At 39.6% G+C, this 23,375-nt stretch overlaps 3 protein-coding genes across 9 annotated transcripts; 2 read left to right on the top strand and 1 right to left on the bottom strand.

Moving 5' to 3' along the window:
* The first annotated feature begins 844 nt into the window (after positions 1–844).
* On the top strand, positions 845–2,156 carry slc22a3 (solute carrier family 22 member 3). The gene is given in 4 exon segments (XM_080293630.1): positions 845–912; positions 914–1,195; positions 1,497–1,508; positions 1,631–2,156. Coding segments are annotated over 4 exon segments (507 nt in total). The 3' UTR covers positions 1,776–2,156.
* On the top strand, positions 1,087–21,518 carry afdnb (afadin, adherens junction formation factor b). 5 transcript variants are annotated; one of them, XM_080293625.1, is made up of 26 exons: positions 1,087–1,222; positions 2,453–2,597; positions 2,699–2,803; positions 10,286–10,478; positions 10,704–10,813; positions 10,901–11,025; positions 11,134–11,237; positions 11,334–11,375; positions 11,474–11,679; positions 11,866–12,011; positions 12,413–12,513; positions 12,621–12,892; positions 13,099–13,242; positions 15,421–15,619; positions 15,714–15,805; positions 15,898–15,984; positions 16,083–16,148; positions 16,256–16,329; positions 17,078–17,196; positions 17,304–17,462; positions 17,598–17,689; positions 17,816–17,959; positions 18,064–18,963; positions 20,477–20,564; positions 20,694–20,745; positions 21,244–21,518. In XM_080293625.1, exons 2-26 carry the CDS (start codon positions 2,496–2,498, stop codon positions 21,335–21,337), a joined length of 3,816 nt encoding a protein of 1,271 aa, XP_080149751.1. In that variant the 5' UTR covers positions 1,087–1,222; positions 2,453–2,495; the 3' UTR covers positions 21,338–21,518. The 5 variants fall into 5 exon arrangements, with proteins under 5 accessions (XP_080149751.1, XP_080149755.1, XP_080149752.1 ...); XM_080293629.1 differs by lacking the exon at positions 1,087–1,222 and having other exon boundaries at positions 2,354–2,597; positions 10,707–10,813; positions 12,413–12,507; XM_080293626.1 differs by lacking the exon at positions 1,087–1,222 and having other exon boundaries at positions 2,354–2,597; positions 10,707–10,813.
* dusp23b (dual specificity phosphatase 23b) lies at positions 20,445–23,371 on the bottom strand. Of its 3 annotated transcripts, none has more exons than XM_026151533.2 (3): positions 23,110–23,371; positions 22,133–22,412; positions 20,445–21,782 (listed from the first exon to the last, which is right to left on the bottom strand). In XM_026151533.2, the coding sequence occupies exons 2-3, from the start codon at positions 22,400–22,402 to the stop codon at positions 21,597–21,599; spliced, it is 456 nt and encodes a 151-aa protein (XP_026007318.1). In that variant the 5' UTR covers positions 22,403–22,412; positions 23,110–23,371; the 3' UTR covers positions 20,445–21,596. The 3 variants fall into 3 exon arrangements, with proteins under 3 accessions (XP_026007318.1, XP_026007320.1, XP_026007319.1); XM_026151535.2 differs by having other exon boundaries at positions 23,201–23,354; XM_026151534.2 differs by having other exon boundaries at positions 23,082–23,346.
* Between the last annotated feature and the right edge of the window lie 4 nt (positions 23,372–23,375).

Raw genomic sequence — 23,375 nt, 5'->3', positions numbered from 1 at the left:
TATCACTGCACTGTCCCAGTTTTCCACTTGGAACTCTTGGATTGCATTAACACTACGGGTAACTTGCACATATGTCAAGGCATCTAAGTGTTTAACGACACACAGCCCTTTTAAATTACAGCTCCACAGTAAGAGTATGCATCCTAAACATGTCCGAAGTGCACATCTGTCACCCACTGACTGCATGTAATGCATTGTCACATGAAACAAAAAGTGCAAACTGCTGAGTGGTTGAAGTCCAACATCAGGTAATAATAACAAACTACAACTTATGGTTGGGTTTCCACAGTTTGCAATTGCTTACACAGCATTGCAAAAATGAGGTGATGCAGCACAGCCTCTATTCTAAGGTCTGAAGCCTCTTTTGTCCTTTGATAAGTGATAAAACCTGGTGTATAAATGAAGTCCATTTAAACATGGCATTTTACCTTAAAAAGCATACATTTTGCAGAAACAATAACTGTTTTCAACTTTAAAATCTGATGTTAAAACTGCTACTTCTCATAGCTGAGTTTCAATCAATGATTAGAAAATGATGCAAGAAAAATTCTCGCCAAATTTGCAATAGCAGAAGAAGAGCAGTTCAAAAATATATCTTAACGATAAAAATCAAGATGAAGGCTGAAGGCAGAAAATGCACCTCTGCAGACATAAATCACAGGATCAAGCTTCATAATGCTGCATGTTTAATGACATAAGCCTGCGCAAAACCCTTGAAATGATGAGCAGTAAACTCAAGAGTTATAAAAAAAAGCAGGCCTTTGATCAAGACTCTTCTTAGACATCTTCAGACTAGAACTGCTTAAGAGACCCATCATTTTAAGACAGTCCTTAATCACCAGAGATGGCAAACGTGGACAAACTCATCATGCAGATATGAGACTTTGGGCCATTCCAGAGGAAGATTGCCACACTTGATAGTTTTCGCTTTTGTACTTGTTGGAGTTGTTTTCTTAGGCCACACTCTGGATCACTGGTGCTGGAGTCATGGATCTGAGGGCCTCTGGGAGGAATGTGGATGGAGTGATGTCAAGGTGCGGGACGTGACCATTCCCCACTCAGAACAGTCTGGATCTTTCAGCCGTTGTGAGAGATTTGCAGTGGACTGGAGCGAAAGCCAAAAGAAATATGATGAACTTGACTGGCAGCGGATTGCTAATGCAACCCAGACGGTGGCGTGCGAAAGCAGATGGGTGTTAACCGCACTACTATTGTTTTAAAGGTAAATGGTCATTTTTTTCCTATTTCTCCAATGATGTTATAGTATGATGCCATATATCTTTAAATTGATTTTACAGCTGTTGTAATTGAGCTCATGGGTTGCGTTTGCATTAGACTGATTCATGTTTTGACTACTTGAGAAGAAACTCATTGCATCACATGTAATATTCATGTGATGTTGTGTAACTCTGGAACATGACCTAATCTGTCCTGCAGCTAAAAATAAAACAAGTGAGCCATGTTACCATGAGAGTTTTAAAGAAATCCATTTTCAGTTGTGAAAAGAAGTCTTTTCCTGGATCTAAACTTTCAAATATTGCCCCCCTTGCTATTCTCATCACACACATTCGTTTGTGATCTTTGGTTTTTACTAGGTTTATTTTACTGTTATAGTCATGAAATCACAAAGGAAAACAGTGTTAATCTTTGTGTTTCTTGGAATTCCTTCCCACCTAGTTTTTAGATCCTGGCTCGCCGACATGAATCAAGTTTCCCTGGCATGTGGATTTTTCATTGGAACTTTTGTGACAGGTTACCCAGCTGTCAGGTTATAATAAACCTATGACAATAGGTGCACCAATGACAACACATTTTTTTCTTTTCACCAACAAATCAATTTAGGCATACCCCTCTAACTCATTGACCCTAGATGACGTCACCGACTGATTTATGGACCTTTTTGATTGCTCGTTTAGCATTTTAGTCATTTCATCACTCTTTTAAAACAAGATATCAAATCACTGAGGATATAAAGTAGCAACTTACAGGGTAGCAATGCCTAAATCTTTCCTTGGATTGTCATCTGATTTACTTTAAATTGGAAAATAATTTATAAAATGATCATGATTTTGTACTAAGTAGGGCTTAAAACTAGCGATTCCAACTATAATCTCATAATCAAAATGAATAGTGACATATCAAATCAAGTGAAAACTACACAATGATTTCTTTTACATTTTTATACTTTTATTTTTTAACTAGAGAACCCCCTGTTGGCCACTAGATAGAATGGAGGTTTAAGGAGCCCTATTCTTAGACTTAGCAGCTATCTATCCATCTTTTACACTAGGTTGTTGGCTGCAAAAGATCAAATCTACCCTTTGATGATTAATTTAGCATATTTTGTCACATATTGTCTCCTTTGTTGTGTTAGACTGATCCGCTTTCAATGTTCTGCTAAAACATGTTATTTTCTTTACGTAGTGATTGAGTTCTTTGGGTCCAACAACAGGAAATTTGTGGCCATGGTGATTTGAACTTCCTACTCTATTGGCATGGTTATCCTGCCTGGCTGGTCTGGCTTACTTCCTGTCCTCCTGGAAGACTCTGCAGCTGGCCATGAGTCTTCTTTGCATCCTGTTTATCTCAAACCATTGGTATGAATATAATTTTCCTTCAATGTGACACATTCAATGCTTAATCTTCACTTCATATTCACGCTGAGTCCAATAGTAAGTTGTGTTATGTTTGTTAAAAGGATCCACACTGGTTGTTTTCACAACAAAGAACTACGGAGGCCATGAAAGTTGCTGCAAACAATGCTAAATGCAATGGGAAATGTTTACCACATGATCTACCAGAGGTATGACAACATTTTTGAACAACTGTATAATCTTATTAACATAGGAGATGCAATTTACAAATGGAATATTTTAACAGTCTATTAAAATGTTTTTAGATCATTCATTAGGAGTAAAAGAAGGAAGTACACCCAATTATGTCAATTATGGACTTGTTCAGGACACCAAATATAAGAAAAAACACTCTAATTTTAATGTATACTTGGTAAATCAGTCTGAAACTACAATTAAGGATTTTATGTTTTTATACATCACAATGGTACCATACTATAATTCTTTGATCCAGGTTTACAAGCACGTAACAATGTCTTCTTGGATTTTTTTCTGTGCTGTGGTGGAGCTTCCCATTGGGCTCATACTTTATCTGCTGGTCAACAAGGGTTTGATGCTCCCTCAGATACTCACTTTCACCATGGCCATTTTGGTTTTGAAATTGAAGGTGACAAGTGAAGGATGGATCTGACTGTGCAGCTAGACGTTTATCGGCTAACAGTTTACAGACAAAGAGTATAGGAGTATAGGAGCTTTTAGAGCTGAACTGATTTCACCCAGTGAACAACTGCTAGGAACCACTCGCCAACCAGTGGTTGTATCACATTCACATTATTGGAGACATCTCAAAAGCAATGTGCACTTGCATCATGTGTGAAATCTCTGTAGGCAAAAGTCTACCAGTCCTTTCAACCACCGATATCGCCCTCTGGTGCCCATTACAAAAAGAGCAGGTTTAAAACACTTCTATATTGGCTTCACTTTTCAGACCAATGTGGCTCTAACTTCCTGTTGTCAGTTTTAATTTCTCACAGAAATCTGGGTGTGTCAGTGTGTTCATCAGCTAGTGGCACTGGAGCCATTGTAGCCCCATTCCTGCTATACAGACTGGCCAGTATGTGGCTGGAGCTGCCTCTGGTTCTTTACAGTTAATTTAAAGTTTTTGATCTACCTGCGACTATTTTGTATATAGTAAAATTTACAGTATTTAGCATATTACATATGTTATCTTTGTTTCAGGTGTGATGTTGATGTGGTACAGTGTACAGGAGATGTCTATAGTTGCCCTGCCAGAGATCATAGAATTGATTTGCAGAAATGTTTCAGGATAATGAAAAATAAATTTCAAAACATGAAATAGAAATGTGCTGAAAAAAACACTGGAGGAGGGAGGAAGACAGCAGAAAGAAAATCAGTGTTTGATGTCTAAGAGACAAGAGTGTGCTTAAAAAGCCCAGTTTTCCAATTAGGCATTTGCCGCAGAGAGATTCATGTTCGAAGTCCTTCATTTTTGTTTGTGTGCGCTTTCTGACAGGAAGAAAGAGAAATCGAAATATGCAGAGGGAAACAGCTTGATGAAAGTCTAACGCTTCACAGAGAAAAACATTAGTGGATTTTTTTCTGCAGATGTCCTGTGTTTACAATACACTGAACAGTAGCTTCACAGCCAGTGAAAAGTTATTTAAAACTGCCGTGGTTGTGCAGACTTGTGTTACATTCATATGAAGTGTTAACTAGAAATATAGACACTGTGAAGTGATGAAACACACAAGGTGTTATTGACAGTCAAATGAATAAGGGATCAGCACCTTTATGTCTCCTTGAGATAAAAGGGGTGTTAAAACTAAAAAAAAAAACCCTCAGGTATTTGAGTTACAGACCCAAACACCAAATACGCAATTTTGCCAGCATGTAGCCATTTATAAAACACTTTGGCCCCTACAAGACCCTTATGTTGTACTATCATTTTTGTTCCTTTTATTGATTGTGTTTAATAAACACCTCTTTCATCAATTCAGCTCTATATTGGTTTATCTATACATCCATCCCACTACCACAACTCAGTGAACCTGGTTCTGAAATGCAGATGCAATAGCTTTCTTTTGTTACTTTCACATGCACTGTTTACCCGCCTGTAACCCTGTTCCAATGTGATTGGTCATTAGAGCTACATATAGCTGCATTGAGCTTTGTGAGATAGTGTTATCCTGTTCAAATTAGTCATCAGAAGATTGGTATAATGTAGTAATATAGGGATCGACATGTTCAGCAACAATACCAAGGCTATGGCATTTAAACGTGGTCAGTTGGTACCAAAGTGTGCCAAGAAAACATTCTCCACACCATTACACCATTATATGTTTATATAACCTTATATATAAAACACTGTATAAACTAAGCTTTTAAATGAAATAAATATATATATATATATATATATATATATATATATATATATATATATATTAGGGGTGCAACGATACACAAAATTCACGGTTCGGTTCGGTTCGATACTTTGGTGTCACGGTTTGATGTTTTTTCGATACAAAAAAAATGTTCATGCCTTTTTAATTTGTCATTTATTAAAATTATAAATATATATTTTAACTCAAAAGTACAGTTTTTAAATTTAACCCTAACCCTTGTGCGCGTTTTTTATTTTGACAGCTAATGCGCACCTGCGGACCACTTATGTGCAGCCCTGGTTATTTAGCTCGTCATATTGCAGCCACAGAAATTATTTTGTCCATGAAACCATAAAGCTGCACTTTCTTTTTGCCTTATAGTCTCATTTGTCATAACTTCTCCGTTTTGTGGTAAGCTTTTCTTTGGCTGTCACTTCTTCACCCTGACCTCTCTTATTTGGCTCAGCAGAACTAAAATATATATCCTGCTGCTTTTACACAGGCACTCACATAAGCTCACCGATTCTCTGCGCGATCAACCTGTCACATGTTTAAGCTTGCTGCGGAGATTTCACTTGTCATGTTTGCATAGTAAGCTAACGATTAATAAGACGATGTCAGAGGAATTGGTGCACAAATTATCATCACTCACAGATCAGTGCTGTCGCTCTCTATACACAGTTGCACGATTATAAAGTGAAAGCAAAAAAACAAGCGCAAATTCAAACGCGATTTCAATATGTCACATATTGACAGTGGCTCACCGATGCCAATGACATAATTACCCAGCTACATTTCTGAAAGAATGCAAAAGCATTGACATATATTTTTCCTTCCTACAATAGCCCGATGGGCAGGGTAGCCTGTCTGAAAAAAATCGCTAGCCCCAGGACGTCGGGCTGGCGATATTGCGAGCCCTGTATCTGATTGAGGAATCACTCATCTTTGGAAAAGAGAGTTTATTACAGAGAAATGTCTCTTTCCAAAATAAAAGCTATACTATCCGCTTCTTCTGGGCTATATTCTCAGCAGCATAAGGAGAATCATGTGCTAACAGCTGTCTAAATGACTCTGCTAAAGTTAGTAGCATGCTTGTTGTTTTTGTCTTTGCACTAGGATGATGTCGGCGTAAATGTGCAGTCATATTCGTTGTGTTCCCACTAGTGCTTTCAGGTTAATCTCGTTGAAATGACCTTAACGCCACAACACGGCAAATCTCCGTTAACGAGCTACCGCCGATCGCCCAGTGCATGGGGCTAGACGGCCAACACGTTAACAAGCTAACTGCGCTAACACACTAGTTCCCACCCATGTAAGTGAGCATTGCATGGCACATCCAACATACTGTTTTACTTTAGTCCATGACTCGCTTACCTTCAGGGTCATACGTCACATGAAAACCAAAATAATTCCAAACGCCAGATCTGAATGAGAGTGGGGGAGGTCCATGTTGCAAGGAGAGCTTAACTTCTGTCTTGCTAGCTTGCCCTGCGCTCTTCCTTCTGACGATGCTGTCTGTGTTGAGCGCTCAGTGGATCTGCGCTCGACAGTGCAGCCTAGGCGGAGTAGTCGAACGCAGATTCACTGAGCGCTCAACACAGACAGCATCGTCAGAAGGAAAGTTGATAAAATAAATTACAAATGTTGTATTGTTCATACATATGCGTACCGAACCGAAAGCACTGTATCGAACGGTTCAATATCGATACAAATATCGTTGCACCCCTAATATATATATATATATATATATATATATAGTTATTCTCCTGGGCTGGAGCTTCGATGTGTTCATCAAACAGACAATAATGGAAGAAACTTTAATGTAGTTTTTTGTTTTTCTGCTTCTCTGAGAAATCTGCACATTCCATCATCCAGACAACAATACGCTTGATTGTTCATTTAAAAAAAGAAAAATCAATACTGTATGTATAATTGAGGATGGTTTTGTTACGCCTTTTGTTCCACCGAAGGTTTACCCAGAAAGCTTTGGAGCAGCCAACAAAAGCTGCCCCACATACATGGGAAGACATGTAACTATAAATTGTGCTGAAAATCAATGGCATGCGTGAGAAATGGGATTCCCTCAAGCATAAACAATGCTGTGAAAAAAGAAAAAAAGAAAAAAAAGAGATGACTGAGAAAAAATGTTTTCTCAGCAAAACACAATCTTTAAAGACAATTATGTTTGAAAGTGGTGAAAATAATGAAAAGAGAAGATGATAGATTAAATCTGTGCTGCCCGATAAACGTGGGAATTATTTTCTTGTATCAAATGTGTGATTAGGAAACTGTGTCTCTCACATAACAAAGATCCACTGACCTGTTAAATGAGGGCAGAGCGGTGAGGGGGCTTGAAGAGGGGATGAGTATGCGGGTATTAAGTAGGCAACTATGTTTAAGAATTCACTGCAGAGAACAATGTAAGTGGGGAATAGATTCGATGAGAGCTGCAGTCCTACTGAAACAGCCTGTTTTTGTAGGAAGGAGCTTTGCTGTTATTTAGAAAACAACTTTGAGGTTGGTTGTTAAAAATGCCCGAAGAGGATGAACAAGATAAGTTAGGGAAAGTCATCAGACAGTGGAACAATAACAGACTGGACTTGTTTGAAATCAGCCAACCTGACGAGGTGAGGAACACAAAATATCTGTGTTTGTGAAGGTTTCTGTATTTTCTGTCAGTGCCACAGTTTTAGATGTAGTTTCAAAGATAAAAATGTTTTTCTACTTTTAATTATTGGTGCTATTTGATATTATAAGACACAGACATGTTACTTTAAAAGCTCATTTAAAAATGACTAATGAACAATTCAGTTAGCCGATCAATAGAAAGTATTTAGATATTCAGTTTTTCAAATTTATTTATATCAAATTCTGGCATTTACTCTTAAATTTAAAGCTTCTTAAATTTCTGGATTTACTGGTTATTATTACAGAAGAATCAGCTGCGTACTTTTGGCCTTTACATTTCTGGTCTGATCAGATGTTTTGCCACTAGCACATTCTTGTTGCTGTTTCACTTTTTATGTTCCAAAACAGGAAAATTATCTGTTGTAAAATAACTGAAATATTCGTGGTTAATAGGGAAAATGTTTATTTATATGTGTGCTATATTATATTCACCCACCAGCCACAGTTTTCAAACCACTGAAATATGAAGTTATTTAGTTAGTATGTAGTTATTCTTTTTACTGAGGTGGCCAGGCTGAGACTTTTCCTTGCACTGGAGGGTTACAGAAATTTTAATTGGAAGTGCTCTTAACTGATTTTTTAGTTTTATCTGTTGAAGCTCTGAAGATAAATACAAATGTAATGAATAGTAGAGGTTCTGCAAAAAAAGGTTCTCACTGATAAATTACTGGTTGAGCCAGTGAACTTGTGTGCAACATCCCACTGAGCTTCACTATGTCTGAGCGGTGACCAGACTTTAGCAGCCAGTGGCTCTGTGAGGATGGACTTTGATAAGACAATCTGTGAAGGCAAGAGAATTGCATCTCCAAAACAACGAGTCTTGTGATGCAATGCTTAGTGCCTACCAACTGGGTAAAGGAATAAGAGATGGGTGAACAGATCCAAAGCTCTGCAAAAGTAGGCTGATGTTGTTTAATCCTGCAAAAGAGCTACTGTAGCCAAAATTGCAGAACACACAGAAAGTCTGTGTTTGAAAATAGCCCCAACATTTAAATACAGAAGCTTCCGAGGGCCTGTTTAGCTCACTGGGTTGAGTCTCTGCTTTTAATCATATTGCATAAAGTTACTGTAGAAGCCTGGGTCTGACTCTGCCCTGGGGCCATTTATTGCGTGTCTTCTCCTTGCTCTTGCTCCCAAATTTCCTGTCTTCTCTCCACTGTCCTATCAATTAAAGGCTAAACCCCAAAAGTATATAAAAATACAGAAGCCTCTATTCACTTTCATTATCACTTAGTTCGAGGTCACAGAGGGGCATGGCTGGAGCATATCCCAGCTGTCACTGGGCAGGTGCAGGTGGTGTACCCCAGGGAAACTGGAGTATCCAGCCTACACAGGCACAAAAATAACATGCAAACTCCACAAAGAAAGGCCTCAGGCTGTTAGTAACAGTAATTTCATAATTTCAGTAAAATGATAATTTTCTTTTCCCCCCAAATAAATGTCACATATTTGTTTGTTATGAGGTTAGAAAACAACAGAAGACACCACTTAGGGAAATTATAATGTCTATTTTTATCTGATTAAGTTTAACTGGTGATGGAAATTACAGTTGGCTGGAGTCACAGGATACGTGGGTCTTCTTCCATCTTAACAACATGTATTTATATACACAATTGCTTGAAATGATGATCTTGGAATCTGCAGTTGTTTTAAAAAAGGCTCTAACAGACCTTCACAGGGTGTGTATATCTACTTTTCCATCGTTCTGAGAATTGGTCAATCCACTGAGTGCTGTCAAACAAATGCTTTTCGAAGAAAAACTACCAGTCGTACTTGATCATGATTACTAATGAGAAGTTAACAGGCCTTGGCCTTGCCAACTTAAAAGACATTGTGGAAACTCCAGCATCACTTATTAAAATATTTTTTGTGAGTGTATAAAGAAAATCCAAAATAAATTAAAACTTTGCACCCAATTCTTGTTTTTTAAGGTCATTAAAGATGTATACTGTATAATTATTCCGCCCTGAAAAAACAACAGCTCAGTAAAATCATTAAAAGCCTAAAATTACCATAAAACTAATTGTACATAAACTTCAGAGCACAACTGTATAGAGGACAGCAGAAACTGTAAATCTTGCTCTGCTCATTTAACTTACATTTAGCGTAAGCTGTACTGCCTGTTTCTCTCTGCGGGGCTATAACCAGCTGATCACAATTCAAATGTTCTCTTAACTCCAAGCTCCAAGTCTTAGAAAACAGACTTTTTCTCAGTTGGAATCCTGTTTTTAGCTTCAGATTTAAGGGGTCGTTTGTTTTGTTTTAGACATGAGGAGCAGCAGGAACGGTTCTCAGGGACATTCTGAAAGCTTTTTAAATTCCTAAATAGAAAACAGCTCTTTATAAAGACTAAATTGGTCCATTCCTTTTCAAAGTCTATTCACCTTCACAGTTAAGGAAGGACACAGAAGGATAGAAAAGCGTGTTTTTTTTTAATGCAATAAAAAAAGGTAAATTTAATGAACAGAAAACACAGGACACAGTTCAAAGCTGTCATGTATGACTGGTTACCCTGCATATACTCAAGCTGCTGGTTCAAACTTCGTCTTAGTTCTTTCACGACTGCAGTAATATGAAAGGCAAACACGCAAAACACTCTAAAAACGTCACGTTTCTTGGCAGAATCTGGAATTTCATGGCGTGATGCGCTTCTACTTCGAGGACCCTGCTGAAGGCAACGTGGCCACGAAGTGTCTGCGCATCTGCAGCAACTCAGTGACTCGTGAGATCATTGACATGCTGTCAGAGAAATTCAGGCCCGACATGAAAATGCTGACTACTAGTTATGCCCTGTATGAAATCCACAACAACAGGGGTAAGCAATTAACTCAAGAGAAAACAGGTGACGACACTGCATGTTTCTGGCTGCTTATTTGCTTTTATAGTGGCATGTGTGGGTAATACTGAAATGTCAGTTTTATCATTATGTTAATATTTTTAAAACAAGATATAAAGGAGTAATCAAGCACAGCCACGTGCTCTAGTCGCTTATATGATTCAGTAACTAAGCTCTTCCTGCTTTCTATGTTTTGTATGGAAGAAGAACGCAAGCTGGATCTGAATGAGAGACCTTTAGTTGTGCAATTAAACTGGAACTCAGCCAACAGAGAAGGACGCTTTGTGCTCAAGAAAGACAAGGACAGTGTGGAGGTAACTCTAACACCCATCAAACCTGAATTATAACTGTAACGTACTGTCTGACACCCGCGCCATCGTTTTATGTGTTTAACAATAAAGGAAAAGTTCGAGGAGAAAGAGAAAGGAGGCTTCATACAAAACTTTAAGAGGACGCTGTCAAGAAAAGGAAAGAAGAAAGAGAGGAACAGCAACACAGATGACAAAGCTTCAGAGGATGAGAATGGGTAAAACGTTTCATTGTTCGCAGTTTTTACTTCTTATTTGCCAGACTACCAGTGTCACACCTACCGAACCATCAGAATAACATCCTCTCCTTTTAAATTATTATCCAGGCCAGCTGAAAGTTCACTCAACAATGACAGCATTTGCTTGTCTAACATTGATGCACAGAAATTTTGCACAGAAAAGAAAAGACCACAGAGGCAGGCTGCTGCAGGTGAGTAACCTTAACACTACAGAGTGGATCATAAATGTCTTGGACACTGTCTGGCATATTTAAATTCTAAATCCAAATCTAATTGTGAACTTTCAGATCAAGCTGGATTACCGATTGGCGTTCAGTTCTCTGATAACTGTGAGTATGAAATAAGCATTTTATAGTTTGATACGAGGTATTTGCAGACTCTCTCATAATGTCCTCCTGCCCCCTGCTGGTGTCTTTTACACATTTAGTTGCAGAGCCCTTCCTGTGTGCAGTTATAAATTACACCAACAGCTCCACCGTTCACTTCAAGCTCTCGCCTGCATACGTCCTCTACGCCGCGTGCCGGTTTGCTCTACAACGCCGGTACGGTCAAGACTCTCGAACCTCAGAGCACGCAGACAGTGTAACCTCGATCAGTAACAAAATGGTGTCGATGACAGGGAAGGTCATCCAGGCAAGTGTATGACAGATTCTGTGACATTTGCAAATATTAACTTCAAGGAAATGTCACTTTATTGTTTAATTTAAATTATGTCTACAGTCAAGGTGGACTTTCAGACGCTGACACTTCAGAATTATGTTTGCAGGTGTTCTTTAAGTTTGCACGATGCTCATATGTGGGCTACATTTACCTTTCCAGAGGCAGCAGACCATTGGAGGGGCTCTCGCCTTCTGGATGGCCAACTCCTCTGAGCTGCTAAACTTCCTCAAGCATGACCAAGACCTCAGCCCACTGACACAGCAGAGCCAGCTGGACCTGTCCCACCTGGTGCACAAAGCCTACAGGTAGACACGACACAATCAGGCCATAGCCTTCTGTTTGACTTGAACATGTCATTTTCTTAATTTTTTCACTTTGTTTAATATGATCTAAAGATGTGTTTTTATATGTGGTGAAACAAGTAAAAACAAGAACTTTAGAGAGGACTTACTGTGTTTTTCATTATATCTGCTGTTACACAAGTATAAGGACACGTTTCTGAAAGTTTTTTCTTCTCCTGGCTCTGTATGATGTCAGTGAGAGGGAATATAGCCCCTGCCCACCTGCTGTTTAAAACTTTAAAATCTTGTTTGCATGTTTATGCGCAACTACATTATATTTTTGTATCTTATGTATGTTACTCTGATTTGATCTAATCTTATGCATAGTGTCACCCAAAGTCTAATTGTTATACTTTTTACTCCAGTTGTCTGCTACAGTGTCTGCAGAATGAGCTGAGGAAACATTTGCCAACCTTTCTGATTGATCCTGAGCAATATGGTTCCCTGCCAGCTGGTATAGGTGCAGGTTTGGTTATTAAATTAGCATATATTTAATTCACTTATTTTACTAAGTGAACTGTTTTTGGATCCTTGACTTTACTAAACGGTCTATTTTCTGTCTTCCTGTTGCAGAAATGGTGCTTAACACTTTGATGAACACCATGTCTCTGTTGCGCCGTTGTCAGGTCAACCCTGCCCTAACCATCCAGCTCTTCTCTCAGCTCTTTCACTACATCAGCGTCTGGCTTTTCAATCAGCTCATGAGCCCTGAAGCCAGCACCCCAGGCCTGCACTCCCACTACTGGGGAGCTGCTCTCCGTCAGAGGCTCACAACCATCGAAGCCTGGGCAGAGAGACAGGGCCTGGAGCTGGCAGCTGACTGCCACCTGGGCCACATCATCCAGGTATGCAACTCTCTGTTTGAATACTGTTAAAACAGTAGCACTTTTTACCAAAACTAAAAATTTCTACCTCAAAAATGATTTAAACCTGAACCAGGTTTTATTTTTTCTAATACGAAGAGCTTTCGACAGATGTATTATTGGCTTTAATTTACGGCGCGTTTCATTTGGTTAAAGCCGTTAAAATAGCATTGCCTGGCTGTTTCTAGGCAACCACCCTCCTGACCATGAACAAGTACTCAATGCAGGATGCGAAGGACATCCAGACAACCTGTTTCAAGCTGAACTCACTGCAGCTGCACATGCTGCTGGCTGGCTACCTCTATGCAACCAATGAGCCACACATCCCCCCTGTGAGTACCTTCAGTCTGCTCTTCCACTTCCACTCATGCTTGTAAATCCTTGAAAGAAAAGGTCCAACTCTAAAGATCAGTTAGTCAAATTATGTGAAACACATTTTCACGTGACAGAGAAAACAGTACGCTGGCATAAACGTAGGGTTAGTGTGCCTTGCTGAATTAAAAGCTTCACCACAGAAAAGGAGTGCCGCTGTATAGATCTGTGTGAATAATTAATGGTGAATAATATGATAATGAATAATATATAAGAAATAGTAAATTGAGCTGTCATATTACTTTATTCGGGAGTTTGAGAACAAATGTTTACGCCGACTATCCATCATGTCCCATCATGCTCGATCAGGTAACAGCTCAGAGAGATACCAATTAATGCTTATTAATGCTAAGTAACATACAACAAAGGCAGAGGACAGGGCTATAGCTTTTGTTGTACGCCTAAATCAAAAAGTCAAAAGCCACCAACAGTGCAAACACAGCAAAGTCCAGTTTAATGTCTTGAATTGGCTGAAGTAACCCCTTGCAGTCTCAGGAAGCACCCACCACACCCCTAATAATCCACAACTTAAAGCTTTAGTAAAATCTGTGAGTTGAAAATGTGTGGCGGCTGTAGCTCAGGAGGTAGAGAAGGTCATCTGCCAATGGGAAGGTTGATAGTTTGCATCCTAAATTATCCTTGGGGAAGTACTGAACCTCAAGTTGTCTTAACTGGCCTTGACCCATTGTTGTGATCTGTACGCTCGAGTGGGATGGCCTTCGTTGTCCTCCAGGAGGTTTGCTCACTGGTGCATCTTTATTTATAAGGCCCTGCTTGGACAAATGCCCACCTACATTTGCGATCTGCTCACACAGAGAAGTACTGTTTCTTACAGCCTGCGTTCAAGCGATCTTTTATTGCTCAATGTTCCATTTGCCAGAACTGAACTGGGAAAGAGGGCTTTTACTTATGCTGCCCCTTTCACATGGAACATGATGCAAAAAGACTGGAAGATAGCAGATCTTATTTCATTAAATGCTTTTAAGTCCAGATTGAGAGAGCCAGAGAAAAATGTTTTTAAAATGTAATTGTTATTTATAATATGTATGTAACTTTGTAATTTCAACGTGTTGTCGCCTCTTGGCCAGGACTCCCTTGCAAAAGAGGTTTTTAATCTCAATGGGACTTTTCCTGGTTAAATAAAGGTTAATAATAATAACTGGAATGTAAATATTAGAAAGAAAACAATTAAATAAAAAAGAAGTGCTTTTGAATGAGGCAAAGATTTACAACATAAACTGGGGAATTAGCTGAAAACTCTTCTAACAGAATATATTCAAACTTTTTAATGCTTCTGAAATCTATGAAAATGGACTCGCTTTTGGAAGCCAGCCTCAAGTGGACATTTGAGGAACTGCAGGTTTTTTTTTTGTCCTTCCACAGTGGTGTCGTTGTTCCATTTGTATAAACTAAGTCATCGAAAAGTCCAACAGTTATATCAACACCTCTAAAACGTTCACTCTAAAAACCGCCCCATGGTAACGTTAACTAGGGTATGATTTACTGCATCTAATATTAGATTGTGTTAGTGGTTCCTTAGGAAAGACTGAACACCTCATGTGTGAGGTATTTTGAGCATGTTTGACTGGGAGGAGACTGAGCAGCAGATTCGCGATGTGCGAGAGAGGTTTTGCCTCTTGGTTGGCTTGAGAATGTCTGGGTGTAGGCAGTACATGAGAAGAAGAACTGAGCATCGTGAGGCGGACATGCAGCAGAACAGAGGAATAGTTTTAGCTAAGACTTACAAGATTATTAGAAATAATTTTTTTTTTACAGTGCATATAAAACAAAGCATTACATCTGTCCAAAAACGAATTTTAACTAAGCAATACTGAATATACAGTATTTTAACTATATTAACTGTAACTGATAAATCTTTAACTTATATTATTGCTGCTGTTCTTTATAACTAGCACCAATACCTGCTCCATTACTATAGTTGCCTGAAGGTAACAGCACTCATTTGCAACTGAGGTCCGAGATCAGGGTCCTTTTCCAGATTTTGAGTCCCAGCCGATTGGATATCCGTTTCCTGAAGCCTTGCCACATAATGACTAATAGCAATCTACTCTATACAGCACATCGACCTTTTCCTGAAATATTTCAGCTGCGTGATCCGCTGCCTGTCCTCACTGCAGGATTTGATCAATGCTGTAGTGACAGCTGCCGAGGCCTCAGCAGATAACCTGATTCGGAGCGAAGGACAGGACATCCAGCTGCAGGAGAGCCTCGACCTCCACCTGCCCTTCCTGCTGCCGGAGGGAGGATACTCCTGTGAGACTGTGAGAGGAATCCCTCAGGGGTTTAGAGAGTTTTTGGAGCCAATGTGCCAAAAAGGTATGGATTTTTAAAAATTCAGATTACGGTAAGCGACTGTACTTAAACCTAAAATGGGATCTTTGCTTCACCATATTACATCCTTCTCTTACAGGTCTCTGCTCTTTAACACCCCAGCCAAACTCCAAAGGGGACTGGACCATTTATTTCAGCGAATCTGACCCTTCTGTAGAGAGTACATATTTGGTAAACGAAAACAAAAAAGAAACACATGGCCCAAGATGTGTTGAAATATGATTTTACTTTGACTTAAGGGTGCATAATTTCTTCTTTGACAGGCAGCACATAGGCAGCCAGAGATTATGACGATCACACTGAACAAACCTTTGAACAGTGGGATGGGGGTCAGCATTGTAGCTGCCAAGGTGACCGTTCGTTTATTCCTGACTATTTCTTAGTTTTTAGCATTTTAGTATTCACTACTACAGATGTCAAAAACAGCCTGCCTCTTATTTTGCTGCAGGGAGCTGGGCAGTGTACCCTCGGGATCTATATTAAATCCATCGTCAAGGGAGGACCGGCTGAAATGGTGAGAATAAACACAGTTTAGGTCCATCTTTGAAAAAGAGGAGCAGAATTTTCAATGAACTGCGGAAGTACGCACTTAATCAAACTGTGTCTCTTTACTCTGTCTAGAATGGCCAGTTAACTGCTGGAGATCAGCTGCTCAGTGTGGATGGTCAAAGCCTGGTTGGTCTCAGCCAAGAAAGGTAGCTACTGCACACCAGCCAGGGAAATGTTTAGCTATTCTTATTTTTTCTTTTTGAAAGCAGGACGGTGGTTAGTCTAAGCTGAAAACTGCAGGAGAGATCATAAGTGAATAAGAATAACCCTGACTTATTCTCTTTTACAATTAGTGAAACTTGTACAGACACTGATATTTCCATCATATAATGTCATATTGAAATAACGGTTTGGCCTCCAGTGATTAATATATTGCTTTAAAATCTCGAGATAAAGAAAACTAAAGCTTTTTCCCCAATTTGAGTGATCCTGACTTCTGACCTTGAAGCATTACATTCCAAAATTGTGTATTTTCTCATGTTTTCCCATATTAATAGAGCAGAATAGACTGAAATCTTTGGCCTCTGCAGTCTGTAAAAACTCATGCTTCATGCAGTGTGTGATTTTCCAAAACTTTTTATTGCGTCACTGTGACAGTGTAGGGCGTAGTCTTGAAAACTTAAATAATAAAGTGTGTTGCTCTTTCTGTTCCCTTTAATATGATACATTATACTGAATTTCATGAACTATTTGTCTTCTTTCCCCCCCCAAAACTGCAATGTAAATATTAGACGCACAGCACAGGTTAGCTGGTTGAGAGTAGCATGTTTTTAACTTTAAAAATGCCAAAATTTAAGAATGTTTTAGCCAAGTTTAAGTATTTAGTAATTCCGAAACAATCTCTAAACTGTGACATTAATGAAAAGTAACCTTATTAATCTTACACTGGTTTAGGGCAGCAGCGATCATGATGCAAACTGGCCCCATTGTGACCTTACAGGTTGCAAAATTTGCAGCGAGTTACCACGGCCTAGAAGCCCTGCTGAGAGAATCCACCCCAGAGAAGACTACAGGCAAGCACCAGTACACTCAAATCAAACCTCAGCTTTTTTTCCATTACTTTCTACCTTCTTTTACCTGACAAAGACCTTTTCTTCTTCTTTCCTTCTTCTCTCATAAGGGGAGAGAGACCACGCTAAGCCAAACAATAAAGCCTGCATAAAGTACAGCACAGAGGACCACAGTCCCTCAGAGCAGCTCCATGGAGGCAATCGAAGGAAGAAACAGCAGATAATGCAGAGGAACAGACAATTTTATCGCTCCAACCCCAACATGGCCGGTGGGCGCTCTTCTCCTGTTGTCACTTTTTGTTGCTGAGCGCTAACCGCACATATTTCTTACTGTTAAATATGCATAACATTGGAGAGCGAGTCATAATAACAACTGCAGTACTTTTATTTTCTTCTTATTACAGCAGACTTTTGCCTGGAGGATGGCGATAAACTTGTTGACCCTTTCACAGGAAACAGCACCGCTTCTGTGTCCACTAAAAATCTTTGCTCTGATGTGAGATTATTATTAATATTATCGTTGTTGACCAATGTTTTTAACACATTTTCAGTGACTTGTCAGGCCATATACATTTAAATATTTAAGGATTCAGCGTAACACTTTTTCCTTTCTTGTGGTCAGAAATTCCACTGGGAATACTTGACACTACCGAACCCTAGATCCCAGGACAGGAATGTATCTGAACCTAGCAAACCACAGCAAACTTTCCAAGTGTCTTTGAAACCTTTAGCTGGACAGAGCTCCAATAGATCTCTAAACGTCATGGTAAGTTTTGGTGTACCAAGACATTAAAAGAAATACATAAGCAAAGTCATAATAGTACAGCTAGAAAGAATTACATTAAAATCTCTTTATTTATCCCCCTCTAGCGCCAAGCCCTCTCTCAGGAGAACTTGTGTACAGACAGTGGACGCCCCCTGCTGGACAAAAGTCAGAGCAAGTGGACACAGAAGGATCAGGGTGCAAAGCAAACTGAGAACTACTGCACGTCTTTCCCTATCCGCTCTTGTCTTTCTACTCATGACATCCTCTCTGATAACAGCTCCCCCACAAATCAGCAGCAGGTCAGCCGTGTAAGCTGTGCCGGTGTCTGGAGAACCCCTTTTTCACAACACTCAACATCCACACCTTCAATCCAGCCGATACGCATCGACATCCCCCTAACAAGAGCAGCAAGCCACCAGTCAAATCCTCCACTCACTACTTTCCAGCAGAGTTCTTCGTCGCTGGCAGTGAAGATGAGCCGAACTCTTCAAATCAATGGACACAAGCAGAATCCTCAAAGCCAAGCTAGTAGTACTTCTGCATGTCCAGTATCTCCAACTAAGAAGCTACTTCAGCCCTCACTTTCATCACAAAAACTCAACACGCACAGAGATCAAGTAGCAAAACCTCAAGTGAGTATCACTCCAACAAAGCATGTTTCCTTCCAAGAACCTCCCTGTTCACAGAAAAAGAGCACAGGTCCAATGAAACAGAAAGACCCTCTGGATATGTCTGATCCTTGGAAGAGGGAAGCCCAGGAGAAGCTGGAGAAGCAGCAGAGGCTTGAAGCGGTGGAGTTCCTGCAGCAGGAGATGCAAGAGCTTCAGGCTAAAGCTAAGCGCACGGCGGAGGAGAACGACCGACTCCGAAAGCTCAACCTGGAGTGGCAGTTTCAGAAGAGGCTGCAGGAAATTCAGCAGAGAGGAGATGATGAGGATGAAGATAACGATTTGGACATGATGGTGATGATACAGCAGCTAGAGAACAGCATGTCACAGGCCAAGGTTAAAGAGAAAACACACTGAAAACTTTACTTTCTGAGCCTGTTTTTTGTGTATGCTGTTCAGACACTGTTAATACACAACACTGTTGGAACCTCTTCCGATTCCTATTTAGGTCACACAGCTCGTCTAATTTAAAGCTGAACACAGAGACGCCCAAAAGTTTTTGTGGTATTAAGTAAAGTGTATTAAAGGGAGCCTAGTATGGTAATTTATTCTAGGACTTTAGTAGAGAGTGTTAAGAAAAAAAGTCAGCTTTAAATTATTTGTTTATATACACTCTTCATGTACCTAAATATCATAGCAAAATGGGGCTTTTAATGATTTCTTTGATTGGTTCTTTTTCCAGGGTGGAATAATTCAAAATACAAGAATTCGATGGACTTTATTTTGAGTTTCTCTAAACCACACGGTTTATATACCGAAGTTTAAATACAGCCTCGAGTATACATAGACTCTTAAGTTTTGTTGATGGTTCCAAGGCCTATTAACTTCTCATTCGTCATCATGGTTGACTATAACTAGAATTTTCTCTTTGTCAGCATAAAAGGGATTTGATTGACGGCACTCGTTGGATTGATCAACGCGAAAGTCTAAAGAACTCAGTGAAGATTTAAGGAGAACTGTAGCTTTACACATGTTGGCAGGTCTTTTGGAGCCATTTCTAAGCAACTATAGAGACCGAGATCATCAGTTCAAACAAATGTTAATGAGTAAAAGAAAGATGTGTCACCACTTTGGTCTGGAAGAAGACCCAAATTGTCATATTTGGATGAAAGGAAACTGGTTAAGAAACCACCAAGGCTCAACCCTGCCATGAACTGGAAACTGCTGGAACACCAGCGTCACTGTCCACAGTGAAGCCAATTTTACATCCCTATGGATGTAAATTTCACCTCAAATCAACAGCTAGATGTTTGAAGTTTGAACAAAACTGGGTGCTCCAACAGGACAATGATCCCATATACACATAAAAATGGTTTTGGAAAGGATAACTCAGGCTAACATTAAGCTTCTGCAATGGCCTTCCCATTCCTTGACCTCAACCCCATTGAAAATCTGTGGATTAGGCGTAAAAGCCAGGTTTATGCCAGGAAGCCAGCCAGTTTCAATGAACTCTACCTATTCTGCCAAGAAGAGAGGTCAGATATGCAGCCAGATTCATGCCAGAAACGTATTGACTGAATGTGTATGGTCAAGGTGCAACTTGCTACTGGAAATTTCAATTCAAATTCAATCTTATGCACCCAATTCTTGATGTTTTAAGTCAATAAAGACGTTTGCTGTACAATCATTCTACCCTTGGAAAAAGAACATTCCAAAGAAAAGGAAATTATTAAAGAAAACATTAAAAGGTCAAAATTACCAAGAAGTTCATGTCCATAATGAACCTAACCATAACTAACATATCTAACCATAGCTGTACATGCATACTTCTGTAATGACAAATTTATTTGTGGATACAACTAAAAAACACCCAATAATTTGCATTATTGTCTTTTATTTCCTGGTTCAGAACAACACAAGAAGCTCTAGTGGGAAGGACAAAACGGAAAAGCAGACGGGAACTCACCTCTCCAAAAAGGAAGATGAAGAAAAGAGAGGTGATCCTTAATTCACACATTAAAGAAAAGTGAATGTTGTTGTGTCAGTTTTGTTTATTCAGAAAAGTATGTGTGCATATCAGCTATGTCATTTGATTCTAACTGGGAAAATGTCCATGTTTTTGGCAGCTCAGCGATTAAGTGGATTAGCTCATGATGTTCATCAAGCAGCATCAAAAGAGTGAGTTTACACTTTTTTTGGCACACAAAGCGGAACATTAGTCTAATTCCGGGGTGGGGGAACTCCAGGCCTCAAGGGCCGGTTTCCTGCAGGTTTAAGGTATGTCCTTGATCCAACACAGCTGATTTAAATGGCTAAATTACCTCCTCAACATGTCATGAAGTTCTCCAGAGGCCTGGTAATGAACTAATCATTTGATTCAGGTGTGTTGACCCAGGTGATATCTAAAACCTGCTGGATACTGGCCCTTGAGGCCTGGAATTCCCCATCCCTGATCTAATTTAACAGGCAGCTACTAATGCCACATTTCTTCTCAAGAAGACTTAATGATACATCTGCACACAGTGGTGCAAAATAGAACGGAATAATATCCCTGAGTAAAATAAATCTATAAAGTAAAGTCCCCTTTATAAATACATTCTAAAACAGCACAGGATGTTTGTTTCACCCGTATGTGATATAATTCAGGTATCTCTCATGTGATGGTTGTATTTGCAGAAACCAGGAGGAGAAAATGAAGAGAGCGTCGGCTCCTGAGAAGCTAACATTCAAGGAGCGCCAGCGTCTTTTTTCCTTGGCGTCCAGTTCATAAACAGAAAGCTCAGAAGACAAAAATGTTTAAATTAAAAAAAGTTTTTTCCTAGCATCATGACAGCATCTATTAATCAAATGTCCCAAGGGCAAAAAATGGGTAATTTTAACATAATATTGTTCAGCACTGTTGTTCCTTCTTGTATTTTCTTAATAGGTAATAAAATGTTCATTTAGGAGTAGTTAAGGCACTTCTTACATCATTTTCTTATTAACAGTAACTATTTGCTGCTTCTTTTAGTGGAAGCAGTTAATCAATGTTACTTAATGCGCTGATAAAACTGCACCACTGCCTTCTCTTGTTCGTGAGTTTCAATTGAACCTTGCCGCAGTCTACGGATCTCGTTGATCGCGTCAATCCCAGAAATCTTCCTGGTCTTCACCAGGTAGCAGGCCAGCATTGTCCCTGTTCTCCCATGACCATGCATGCAGTGAACTGCCACACCCTGTAGAAAACAATACAATCACTATTTGAGTCAGTTATCTATAAAGTATCCCTGAATATTTTGGGGGTTATGGAGTATTTCTTCTAGGCTTGCTGTTCCCAGAATGGATAAATTATATTACTAATGCTATGTAATACATTTTAAAAATAATCTATTATCCCCCCCCCCCTTTGGGCTCTTGGCAGAGTGTAGCACTTAGCTATGTTAGGGGAAAACCTGCAAAAGAAGACGTTTGTTTACAGGAATGAAATTTAATGTCAAATGTTTTAAGTTACAGTACTGCGGTAGCATACAACTGTTAAATGCATAACCATCCATCATGCACAGCCTGTCAGCATCTGAGATCTTACCTCACCCTTGGAGTTGCCCTCTTCCACAATAGAGAGGAATCTATCAATCTGATTGGGTGAAGGAGGAGTAAAGTCAACTATCTTGATGTGGTGAAGCTGTAACTCTGGGCATGAGTCATGGTTGGGTGGTTTCCTCTCACAGAGGCAAACCAGGTGCTTGATGCCATTGTCCACCATATACCGGTATTCACATGGCATCCTGGGCATCGCCAGTCCAGCCAGTTTGCCTGGCTCCACCCAGGAGAAGTTGTGTGGAGCAAAGGAGGCCATAACTATTCAACTGAGGAGAGGGCAGAGCATAGGTTTACTTTATAAACATTCAGTCTATATTAACAATATACGAAACAGTAAAATAAAACCATAATCTTAGTCTGAAACTGTTGATGTCACAAGTGGGATTCGAACCCTCACTTCCAGGAAAGTGTTTTTAATTTATGTATTTTTTTTTTATCGTGTCACAACCCGCCTCAAAGTGTCTCAATCGGGACACTAAAAACTGATTTGATCTTTCTGAGGATAACATGTAAACTTCACATAGATACAGACAAAGCAACAACGACTTTTACATCTTAAATATATCAGTAAACAGTCGGGAAAGAGCGCTAAAATAAGATGCCAAGAGTGACACTGTGCAGCTGTCTACTTTACGTTAGCATAATGCTATTGACTAGGCTAGACAGTCCAGTGACTCATTGAGGGATTAGTTTAATAGGGTTACAAATGTAGCATTATACGGCACAGGTCTGGTACGAAAATACACTTCAGGCCTTACCAGACTTTACCTGTTTGTTTTCAGAGATTAGAAAAGCAAGTGACAAAAGGTAACCCCTAGCTAAACTTTAGCAATGGTATGATGAAACTAAGCACCTCGCAGATTTGTAAAGACAACTCGGGCGAGGAATTCACCCTATAGCAATTAGCTTCCCTATAGACAATGAATGTCTATTACCTGTCAAAAAGTCCTGAGAATTACTCACGGTTTACTGATGAATGCACTCTAGGGACTCTTGTTCAAACCGCCTCACCCTGTCTGTCAAGCTAGTTACTACGTTCGCCGTTAGCACGTACCGTAGACAACTTAATAGCAGCTACTTCACAATTTCGCTGATAACTACTACGATTCTACAAGAGTAAAACTGGAAAGACACGTATCTAACCAAGGCTAGATTGTGTCTGTTGCAATGCTAGGTATGACGCGCCAGGCAATCAATCAATCGGTGAGGGAAGCGGCTGTCAAGTTCTT

The sequence above is a fragment of the Astatotilapia calliptera genome, chromosome 19 (assembly GCF_964374335.1).
Source record: "Astatotilapia calliptera chromosome 19, fAstCal68.1, whole genome shotgun sequence".
NCBI lineage: Eukaryota > Metazoa > Chordata > Actinopteri > Cichliformes > Cichlidae > Astatotilapia > Astatotilapia calliptera.
The sequence above is the reverse complement of the archived record's forward strand: the minus strand, read 5'-3'. Positions and strand labels throughout refer to the sequence as shown.